At 34.3% G+C, this 12,279-nt stretch overlaps 1 protein-coding gene across 1 annotated transcript in view; it reads right to left on the bottom strand.

Moving 5' to 3' along the window:
- The window catches only part of LOC123543127 (phosphatidylinositol 4-phosphate 5-kinase type-1 alpha-like), a 33,910-nt gene extending 21,948 nt beyond the window's left edge, over positions 1 to 11,962 (bottom strand). Inside the window, exons 1-10 of the mRNA XM_053532033.1 lie at positions 11,752 to 11,962; positions 9,977 to 10,008; positions 9,179 to 9,304; positions 8,470 to 8,600; positions 7,700 to 7,817; positions 7,016 to 7,168; positions 5,156 to 5,215; positions 4,225 to 4,464; positions 3,495 to 3,572; positions 2,408 to 2,504 (exon numbers count right to left, since the gene is read on the bottom strand). Coding sequence (XP_053388008.1) covers positions 2,408 to 2,504; positions 3,495 to 3,572; positions 4,225 to 4,464; positions 5,156 to 5,215; positions 7,016 to 7,168; positions 7,700 to 7,817; positions 8,470 to 8,600; positions 9,179 to 9,304; positions 9,977 to 10,008; positions 11,752 to 11,782 — 1,066 coding nt within the window. The 5' untranslated portion in view covers positions 11,783 to 11,962. The remainder of the gene's footprint in view (positions 1 to 2,407; positions 2,505 to 3,494; positions 3,573 to 4,224; positions 4,465 to 5,155; positions 5,216 to 7,015; positions 7,169 to 7,699; positions 7,818 to 8,469; positions 8,601 to 9,178; positions 9,305 to 9,976; positions 10,009 to 11,751) is intronic.
- Positions 11,963 to 12,279: the final 317 nt, after the last annotated feature.

Here is a 12,279-nt window from a genome sequence, read left to right on the forward strand (position 1 = left end):
TACATGCCAGAGTTATGGGACTTGACCCAGTGAGGTTGGTAATTGACCTAGAAAAAGAAAAAAAAAGTTTCAAATCTATATGCCTTTTAGTAATTGCTGTATGTACTTGCACGCAAAACTTTAACCAGGATTTTCTAAGTCCAAAAAGGGGAATAATTTGCTCAAAATACATGTAAGAGTTATGGGACTTGATCCAGTGAGGTTAGTAATTGATCTAGAAAAAGAAAAAAATAAGTTTCAAATCTATATGCCTTTTAGTAATAGCTGTATGTACTTGCACGCAAAACTTTAACCAGAATTTGCTAAGTCCAAAAGGGGGCATAATTTGGCCAAAATGAAGGTCAGAGTTATGGGACTTGCTGCTATCAACTAGTTTTATAACCACAAAGACACATGTGAAGTTTCAAATCAATATCTGCATTAGTTTTGGAGATAGTAACTTGCATCTAAAACTTTAACCAAAATTTTCTAAGTCTAAAAGGGGGCATAATTTTCCCAAAATACATGTAAGAGTTATGGGACTTGACCCAGTGGGGTTGGTAATTGATCTAGAAAAAGAAAAAATAAGTTTAAAATCTATATGCCTTTTAGAAAGAGCTGTATGTACTTGCACGCAAAACTTTAACCAGAATTTTCTAAGTCCAAAAGGGGGCATAATTTGGCCAAAATGAAGGTCAGAGTTATGGGACTTGCTGCTATCAACTAGTTTTATAACCCCGAAGACACATGTGAAGTTTCAAATCAATATCTGCATTAGTTTTGGAGATAGTAACTTGCATGTAAAACTTTAACCAAATGTTCTAAGTCCCAAAGGGGGCATAATTTGCTCAAAATACGTCAGAGTTATGGGACTTGACCCAGAGAGGTTGGTAACTGACCTAGAAAAAGATAAAATAAGTTTCAAAGCTATATGCCTTTAATTGATGGCTGTATGTACTTGCATGCAAAAACTTAACCAAGGTGTGACGCCGACGCCGACGCCAGGGTGAGTAGAATAGCTAGACTATTCTTCGAATAGTCGAGCTAAAAATACAATACAGGTACATGTATATATACTGGTGTAAAATATTAATGTAGATACATTTTAATAACACAATAATTAAAATACAGTGCGAGAATTAATAAAATTTAGTCGTATTGATTGAAGTGTTAGAAACCAGATAACACACATGTGAGAACAATGTGCTGTAGTACCAGAGTTCACACCCAAAACACAATGAGTCGTGCCATGAGAAAACCAACATAGTGGCTTTCAAAGCCTATTGCAATTATAGAAACTGTTAGCGAACAGCATGGATCCTGACCAGACTGCATGGATGCGCAGGCTGGTCTGGATCCATGCTGGTCGCAAAGCCACTATAAATTGGTTTTCTCATGGCACGGCTCACATAATGATTAACTTTAAAGACATTACATGTAAGTTATGTAAGTGACTTTAAAAGACCAGAAATAACCATGTGAATCAGAAATTCAGGCAAAAAAGTTATATTAAAGACATTCAGAACAAAAATTAATGTTTTTATTTGTTTAAAGATGTATCTTGCTGTAAAGACACTGATAATTAGGGCATTAAAACAGATTTAATAATTTACATGGAAAATCATTAATTTTTCAATTTTTATATAAAGAAACAAAATGTAATAGTTTACAACAGCATTTTATTTCAAGATCAAATTTGTTTTATTGAAGATGAGAATTAACCTTGATAATTCTTTCAAATCATTTTCTATTGCCCACCTCTAATTTCTTCATTAACTTTTTAAAGTATTTTTTTTTAAATTTTCACCTTTTATGACGATTTTCCACCTTCTGTAGTATATACAAAATCAAATATTTAAGTGAAAAACGGGTATCTTTAACAATAAGCTGGGCAATTAGTGCCAATGCTAAAAAAACTTTCTTATAAAAACATATATACAACAGACTAAAAACAACTGGGAATCAGTGGTTTACAGTATCAAAGACCACCGCTGTCTTAATAACTCTTATTTTGTAGCTTGCAGTTTCAGTATAATCATGCTTGCTTGAAATAATCAAGGAATTTTTTTATCCATGACTAAGAAGACAAATTTCTGAAGGCTGTTCCTTCTCAAAGCATTTTTTATTCTTGTGGATGAAATAAGGGTATATTTAACAAAATAGAATTGTTGTTTTAACAAAACAGAATTGTTGTTTTGTTGGGATTAATGTCACAACAACACAATCTAAGTTCATACAGAACATAACAGCTTTTGGAGATGAAAGAAGTCCCCTGAAGCACCATTCAAAAATCCCAGGGCATGTTTTTCAAATTCAGTGATATAACCACTAGGCAACAGATGCCCCTTTATTTATACATTAAATTTATTATTGTGAGACAAACAATTAGTATATTAGTAAGAAAAGTGACCGCCACCTCTTGTTTTACCATCTGGAGTCTCCGAGTAACTGGTTCCCTGTGAACTACTTAATCCGCTGCTGGTACCCGTAGAAGATTCATTACATCTCGCGGAATCTGTTGTTCTCTGAAATAAAGAAATAATAAATTTTATGATTATTAGATTATAAACTAGAGCGATCACTGAAAGTGATCAATATTCCAAACACAATCCCCATACCACAGGAAGATCCAAACCTTGCCCAAATGCCAACGAAAAACATCAATCCCGCCCCATATCACTTTGTAAACAGAAATAAGATTTTTCTTCCAAGTTCAAGGGCCTAAAACTCTGAAATGCCAATATTGACCCTAAAAAATATATCGAACACTTCTACATTTCATGGCAGATCTAATTATTAATATGAAGTCTCAGTTTAAGTCATTTAAAACTGCTGAATAAGTTTATGCCAAAGCTCTTTCAAACTAATAAATGCTATAAAACATGTTGTTAAGAGAAAGGGTGCATATCTTATAATGCTTGGTTGTCTACATTCAATGGAATCCCTAAAATAAGTACTGTTTGTACTCAACACATTTGTCATACTTTTGACAGCCATACGCTCAAGCTTTCTCCATTTTATTGATTAAAAACTGTGTTCAGTTTTGAGGTGAATATGACCTTGACTTTCTCACGGGTCACTTGCTGACCTAAGGTAATCATGTTTTGAATTCTGTCAACTGTAGACCAAAGCATTCTCCATTTATCTATCAGGCATTGTAATCAGTCTCAAGATCACAGTGACCTTGACCCTTTGAATATCTGAGCCCCACAGAATATCATCCTATAAATTTTGATAATTATCAGTTTCCAGGGTCAATGTGACCCTGGTGCCCAAGCAAAAAGGTATCACCTGCTGACATAAGGCATTCATTCTATCAAGTTCGACTACAACAGACAAAAGCATTCTCCAGGTTCTGAGCCAACCAGGTACTGAGCCAACACCATTCTCAGTCTGAAAGGTCACTGTGACCTTGACCTTTGATGAGCATGTGTTTTTCATATCTATAAGGCTATTACAAAAACAATTGTTGATTAACATTATTATATATATTATAATATTATTTCAACCCTTACCTTTTCTTTTTTAGCTATATCTAGATTGTGGATTCCTACCAATAAACTATAATCCATGATTTTAAAACTTTCTAAAACCTGAAAATATACAATAATCAATCATATACTGTGAAATCGTTGATATTCGTGGGGGACTAATTTTCGTTTATTTTGTGGTTGAGTTAATCCATGAAATCTAATCCCAATGAGAAAGTAAAATTCCCATTCATTTTTTTGTTCAAAAGTTGAAATCCACGAATTCATATCCCCACGAAATGCCGTTTTGACCAAAACCACGAAATTTCATGCCCATAAAATTAAATGATTTTACAGTAGTACATACATGCCATAGACATAACAGTCCATGTATGTCCATTTTTACAACAGACTGACAAATCATACACATAGGTGATAATCCATGTATAAAACAGTCTGGCTAATCAATTACATTAGTGACAGCCCATGTATGTTCGTGTATGAAAGAGGCTGACTCAGTGTACAACAAATTGTAAACTGTTTGAAATAAAAGTAAATATCACATGGCAAAATGAAATTGGACTAGAAACACTGAAAGGTTTATACAATAATCAAATATATGGAGTAACACATTTGAGTTATATTAACCAATATAAAATGGCAAAATAAGTTTAATAAAGAATTTCTTTCAAAAGATACTGGGCTTAAACAAATAAATTATATACCATCTTTCATGTGAGAAAGGTATGACAGGTATGTACAACTTCCAACTTACTCTACAGTCCCGCTGTATAGTTCTTATTAATGCCTCGTATGTGTCCTTCTCTAACATTAGACCTTCTGGGTGTATCTCATTGAAGTCCAGATCCTTTAGGGTCGGAGAACTTTTCGCCCGCTCACTTTTCGACGCCTTTCTTTTGTGCGTACTGCCTTTCAGGTCATATTTCTCGTGCATTTTCACGACAGAAGGTAGAATGTTGTTCATGACTACAAAGCGGATATTTTTACCACCACACTGAAAATACAACATGTAGTTTGAATTTTTCAATACATCAGGGGTTTCATAACCGAAGGAAGTAGAAGTTGTGAAGTAGAGAAGGTTCTGGGCTCCTCCTGCTTGGAACAGTATTTGCTGCGGGAAAAGTAGCAAGGGCTACAGACCACTACAGCAGGGGAAAATCCCCATCCTTGGCCCTTAATGAAACCCTTGGTACATAATTTCTTTGTTTTTCCTAACATGGTTTTACGCAGAAAGACTAGATTTGAATTGTGAGTCATTTCCATTTTGGTATGAAAAATACAGGAATGATCACAGTTAGCTTGAAGACATTTAGCCTTTTTTGTTTTAATGCGTTTAACATCACACAGAAACAATTATTGGTGATACGGCGTCATTCAAGGTTTTCACAGAGGAGTTAGTCTCCAAAGGCCCTAGGGGCATTATTTCATGCACAGTAAGCACCTGAACAGAACCACAAACCTGCCATAAGCCAGATGGATAATTTCTCACATTAGAGAATTCTATATATTTGACGAGGTTTCAAAACCAAAGCAGAGATAGGCAAACAATTTAAGGTCAGCGGCCTTAACAACTCAACCACAAATGACCCACACCTATGGTTCGTCTTTTCTGGTAAATTATTTTCGGAAAACTGACTGGGCATAAAAATTGAAGAAGTTATAAGGAAACACGTTTCTCCACTCACCTGATAACAGTATAACCCGTAGAATTTTGGTAGAAGCGTCCTTTGATTTTGATTCAAATTCTGAAAACAAAACGTGAAAACAAAAATGTAAATAATAACCTCATAACATGCATGGAGTTCTCCAATATTAAGTACAGGGTAAATAAACATCATGCTTGAAATTCTCTAACAGGTAGGCAGGGCTTCCATTAGGATCCAATTTCATGAAGTCAGGACTGCCTAACATACAGATTTTGGAGTCCCTCTTAAATTTTCTTGGAGTCCTACATATTATCACTTTGTACAGTGACCTTCAATACCATCACCATCATAATCATTACTATTATCATCATACTAATTGGTTCAGAACAGTGCATAAAGTAATAGAATTTGGAGAAAAGGAACACTAGATTGATTAGAAAACATCTTATTTAACAAAAAATATTTTATTGTTTTTTTAAATTTATAGCAACAGTCAGCATTTTATTAAAATCACCAGACTTACTGTTGTTCAGCTACAAAACGAAAATCCACTTAAAAAAATCTGAAGCACATTTTACTTGGAGTAGAATTATGTCAAATTACGTCATTCACCTGGCAATACCCAACCAGTTAACTTTCATCCCACATCAAAGAAAATCAATAAAGGAAAATTTTGCCGACACTCCTTTTGATGTCAGCTGCCATGTGCTGGTCGAAATGTGTCAAAGATATCAGTTTTTAATAGGTCAGGAGACAAACTGAATGTGTTTTTTTTTCTTCTAAAAATACTGTAAAAGGATTTATCATTTATGAAAATCCAAAGTAAGTAGCAAATTTATTACCGGTCGGAAAAAAATGTATTAATTTAAACTGGATGTGAAATGTCATTTGCTAAAAGAATAAAGTTACTTGCTGAGGTTTTTGTGCTGAAATTATCGATATATTTTCCATAATTAAGTTACTTTGTCTTCCGACTTAGGAGCTTGTTTCACCAATTTAATCAAAGCCTTTACAGACGTTCTCTATCAGACACGATGCTTTCACACTGTCACACACTTCAAACACTGCCGGCAGTTTTTACGAGGCTGTCAATCATCAAGTGTTAAACCGCTTTGATTAGTTATGGGGCGGAGCTAGTTACGTCATTCTAGTAAAGTTACGTCATGGTGTATTGATTTTGTCGTCCTTTGAAAATATCGGAAGTCCTTTGTACGCCTCTAAGATTGTGTATTGGCGTACGGACCATAATTTCTGGCGTATTTTACGCCGGGACGCCGCTTAACGGAAGTCATGAGGTAGGTAATAAATTTATAAACTACATTAAAATCATCATCCTATGTTAAAACTTTGGCATATAAAACTTGATATTCTTCATCTTTAATAATCTATGGCATAAGTCATTGACATACAGTTGATATAAATGAAAACTAGAGGTGCTTTTGAGAAAAGCGCATGTCTCCCACAAGTGCCTAATCATCTGAATAGTAAGTCTGTCTTTATATACTGTTTACGTGTTGGAGTAAGTGGCATATTGGTAATTCACATGTTTGAGTAACCGGCCTATCGGTAATTCAAAGGCCATAATTCCAAAGTGCCTGGGCCGATTTGGCTTGTTATCAAACCTGGCCGAGGACTTATTGGCAAACACATTTTGTTCAAGTTTGGTGAAGATCGGATGAGAAATGTTCGACTTAGAGTGCAGACAAGATTTGTGACAGACAGACACACACACAGACAGGAGTAAATCAATATGTCTCCCACACCACTGGGTGGTGGGAGACATAATTACTTATGATTTTCAGGCTAATGTAGTTTTTTTACCAAAATATGATATACTTTTAGCTGCAGAAAAACTATTGATGACATAAAAACCAAAATATCATAAAACTTAAACTCTACCATGTAATAACCAGGCAGTAATTTCTGGAGAAAGTTGGCCTCCTTGTGTTGTGCAGTTTTGATAATAAATTCATCATCTTCACTGATATAGAATATACTGCCTCCAGCACCAGGATTAGATAACTCTGTGAGAGAGTCATCACACAGGGATAACTGAAATGAATAATCAATCTACCTTGAAGTATTCTATCAAGACCTTGAAATATTTTATATAAAGCATCCATATTACAAAATTTTGCTCAAAAGCCAATTTTCCTTCATTGGAAACTGCAGAAAGAAACTGTACTTCAGGCTTATGACCATATTCAACCGACAGTATTTCAAAGGGAATTAAATACACTCTTTGATCTTTGTATATCGTTATAAGATGGATACTATAGGGCCACAATAAACAAATCACTGAACATCTTTCAAATACTACACTGGATAGGATCGGAGAATACATAATCTGTGGATTGTCACTTCAGGTCCACTACCTTAAGAAGACATTATGTGGCTGCTTATGTGTAAATTATAAAACAGAAAGTAGATTTGTTAAGTTAGCTTACTGACTACTTACGGCAAGTGGCTTTTTAATACTGTTTACTGCAGCGCTGATAGTAGTTTTGAAACCAATTAAACTTCAAACTGATTTCAGAATTTCAACATAGGTGAATTACAACTGAATTTTAAGAAATTTTTTACCATAAAATCATCGGGACGAATGTTGAACAGTTCACGAAAGTAACGAAAAGCCATGGGAGCATACGTCTTAAAACGAAAATCACTATAATGATGGGCTGGCGTCATGTTGCTGCCTTCACTGAAATACAGAAAGCACAAAGTTTACATCTTGTTCATCCATATAGATATCATTGCAAAATAAATGATGTGTCACATAAAGAAAATTCTATAAGGCAAGAGTGTTTATTTTGTTTGTTTGTTTTGGGTTTAACGCTGTTTTTCAACAGTATTTCAGTCATGTAACGGCGGGCAGTTAACCTAACCAGTGTTCCTGGAATCTGTACCAGTACCAACACGTTCTCTGCAAGTAACTGCCAACTTCCCCGCATGAATCTGAGGTGGAGGACGAATGATTTCAGACACAATGTCTTTTATCAAATTGTCACGGAGAACATACGCCACCACCCCCTGGCGATCAAACTCATGACCCTGCGATCCATAGACCAACGCTCTACCTACTGAGCTAAGCGGGCGGGCTACACGAGCGTATAACACAAGTCTTACTATTTCAAACTCATGCTGATCTTAAGGATAGTTAATCTGTGTGTTTTCATATAATTTTTTAAAAACTCTTGTTGGCATGAATGTTGTAATCATAATGATGATGAACATAATTTCTTCATTCTTTTTATGCAAAGTTGTATTCGAAGAACAACTTTCCTAATTTAAAATGGGCAATAAACAAGTATAACAAAAGCTTGACAGCATGCCGAAAAGTTCTAAAATAATACCTGGGAAAGAAAACACTCTGAACGACGCCAAAATCTTGCATTAGAAGATCTCTCTCTGGTTTAGATGACAAACCACCCACACTTTGTCCGATTCCTAACTGTATGGCGGCCATCAACTCACTGGTTGGTTTCTGAAACACAAAATTTGATACACATTTTTAAACTTTGTCAAGTTACAATGGAACCTAAAATGTCAATATTTCTCCATACCAATGTTTTCATTTCAATACAGGAAAAATAACATATTATGTAACATATCAACTAATTTCTGATTTTTAAAATACATATATATAGCAGCTATGAAGTATATCTAAATGTTTCTACCTGTTTTACAAACTTTGCTAAGGACAGTAGCAGTAACAACACATCATAACACCATTTCAGGCAAATTAATTAAATAATTTTTAGAAAGGCCTTCATCAGGACAAATATTTTTTTTAAAATTTGTTGCCGAGATACATAAAATATAGTAACAAAGTGATGTGAGTTAATAAAACCAGTAATGATTATTCCTAAAATTAGGCAGTTAATTTGAAGAGTGCCACTGGTACATTAAAAAATTCCATAAATGCTGCCTTCAGAAATTATTATTCATTATTACAACTGTTTCAAAAACTGATTAACCACTGACTTTAGTACAATATATTTACATTGACCCTATACATGCTGGTGTGAAATGTTTACCTTAAACTAAGTATTAAATCTCTACCTTTTTATATGTGACAGTTCCTGTCTTCTCGTCCACTCTTCTATGTCCGATCTTCCTTTCACGTTCCTTCGGTACAGCTCCGGTTCCCGCTGTCTTGCTGCCATGTTCTGTTTCTGACTGACCACCCTGCAAAATAAATCTCAATACATTACATAACACCGTAAATCTGGTTCCTGGCATCATTCATTGAAATAATTTACCATTTATTATCAATAGCTTTCCCCTCATGAATACACACAAAGCTGTTGACATTGTTATAACTGATCGTCTGGACATAACGCTAATTGTGAGGCCTCCACAATTTTTTCTAAAGTTATGTAAACAGTTATGAAATTTATGTAGGTTGTAAACTGCTGTGGATTTCTAAAAGTTACTAGCATATATTGTTTGCAATAATATGATTTTGTTGAATTTATGAAAATTACATGACAGCGGCCCTTTGTATTACATTATTTTGCAGTGAAGTACACCAGAAGAGCCGGAGAAGTGTCCCAAACTGAGTAACCCACCCGAAACATGTCTTATCAGATATACATTTTATACAGAGTTCTTTTTAACCATTACCCTACTAAATTTCTATCATGAACTTGTCCATCTTTCAATTTGGACAGAACCAATAACTTTTAAAAGGGGTACTTACGAAAAAGATACTGACTGAATAGTGAACAGCTGCAGCTGTATGCTCAGAAAAATAATTGGGGGAGGTGTGGAATAATAAGCTTCAAATAAGGCAGCAGCAGCAGTATATTACGTTATTGCCCATATATGAAATAATCAGAGATAAACGAAACAACATACCTCAGAGACTTGGGTTTTCATCTGTCTTATACCTGAAAGTAAAACATACATAAATTTATAACTTCTACTGAGAAATCATTATTATATACCCTTCTCAAATGGCTCATTGGTTTGGTCGAAAGGGTTGCACGTGCAGGTCCGCAAAAAGCGATATTGACTCACAATATGTGATAATGACTCTTGTGATATCACTTTTTCTTATATGTGTGTTGCCTCACAAATACCAACAAGAATATAAAGATATTTACCCCACTATGTTCCAATTAATGTCTTTGTGTGAAATTGTTTCTTATATATCACTTAAGTGGTCCAAGTTTAACTTTTTTGTTCAAATCAAATTAAGTGCATCAGGAACAGACAGTTAAGTACTCTTAAACTTTTGATTTGTTTTGATTAATCTTTAACTACATTTAACAGTATTCATGAATCACAATTTCCTGGTATGGCAATTCAAATGTTTTCCAGCTGCTGACTTACTAAAAATAGTAAGAAAATCCGTAAGAAATGCAATGATGTCACACAAATATAATTCAAGAAAACAACATTTTTAATAAAATATTTATTTGCAAATACGTTTTGTATTTTCTTACAATAAATTAATTACAGATGCTGAACATTTAAAGGAAGGTAATTAAGGAAATTATCTTTATTTATTAACTTTCATTTTAAATTCTATTACAAGTCTAACTTCATTTCTTTCACCTTATTCCCTTTCTTTTCATTATATAAGAGCTCAATTATATCAATATTTCACTCTATTCTTACTTGAGTTTTGGTACATAAATTTTAGTAATTTTTAATTATTACCCATCTATGCTGTTATTTTACAATAAATAATCTGCATGGAACAGTTTATTTTAGAATCAATTAACTATCACTTGTAAGTAAGTACTATAATCAATAAATTATAGTATCAACGTGTTCTGAAAACAAAGTACTCTAACTATTAATACAAATGGTTTGTCACAACATAATTTAAGATCATTTTGAGAGAACTTACCAATTGGGCGAATATTGGTATCTGTGAAGTTTAGATTCGAGTTTTGGCTGAATATTGGTTGAATTTTATTTGATTGTTTATTTGCAAAAAAAAATTAATTTATGAAAGTTTGGTGTTCCTTTGTTATTTACAGTTCAAAAGACAACTGTTAACAATTGGGTGAATGCTGGTGTCTGTGAACTATTTAGATTCAAATTTAAGGTGATTGTTGTAATCGTATTTGTAATTTGATAAAAGTGTATAAATAACACTAAATATCTGGGCAAAGGAGGTCTGTACCCATAACAGTTTAAGAAGTATGGATTCATACCTCTACTTCTAAATGTAGAGTTACGGACTCCTGAAAAGGTAAATTTTAATTACGGTCGCTTTGTAGAGCGACCCTATTTTAAAACAGTTATGACCAGTTATACCTTACCCCAAGCAATTTCCTGGTACCCAATTCCCCATTTAGTATGATTTACAGCTGGGTCGACTGAGGCAACTGTGATAAAGTGCCTTGCCCATATGGACACACCACAGTGCAAGTAGCCAGGAATCAAACCCAGGACCTTCACCTCAGTAGGAAAGCGTCTTGGCCCTCTCGACCAATGCATCCACTAGACACTTCCTTTTTTATTTATTCAACCAATAGGCTATTATCATATATCATGTAATAAAATATCCAAGTGTACTCTCCTGGACGTGTCTCCAGACCATATACGTATTTTTGTTCAGGAGGAAGTTAAAAAAAAAGAACGACAGCCATAATAATTTTGTTAGTGAAAAAAATCACCTGTCAATTCGAGTTCATTTTCCGTCGCCATTTTGTACGTTTACTGCCTCGATCGCTTCAGTTTTTTTTGCAGCCTCTCAGGTCATAGTGTATTTTACCGTGGGGCTAATTCTAAGAATGCACTGGTGTGAAGAAACGCTTCCTATTTTCATTAAAATTCTAAATATTTTATGCCAAATTCTTTGGGTGTCTCGGTCAATGTGCGCATGCGTAAAAGCACGGTGTGGGTGTAAAATTTGCCCTTGATATAACATCCGATTTAGGTGTGACAATGCCAAATTTTAACCGTGTGGGCGTCTTGGTAACATTATAATAATTCAGTTTCTGCTTTATTTCATATAAAGAATAAAATCTTGAAACCTTAAGAGCATTTCAAAGATTAGAAATTCATTTATAGTTTTCTTACAAATTATAAACAATATTTTTCACAGTTGACAGTGGTACATTGGTCTGCGAATATATGTGTTTTTTGGAGCCACTTCCTATTTGGTGTAAACAGTCCTTAGGTCTCAACTCGGGAAATAAATT

Source organism: Mercenaria mercenaria, chromosome 19, assembly GCF_021730395.1.
Source record: "Mercenaria mercenaria strain notata chromosome 19, MADL_Memer_1, whole genome shotgun sequence".
Taxonomy (NCBI): domain Eukaryota; kingdom Metazoa; phylum Mollusca; class Bivalvia; order Venerida; family Veneridae; genus Mercenaria; species Mercenaria mercenaria.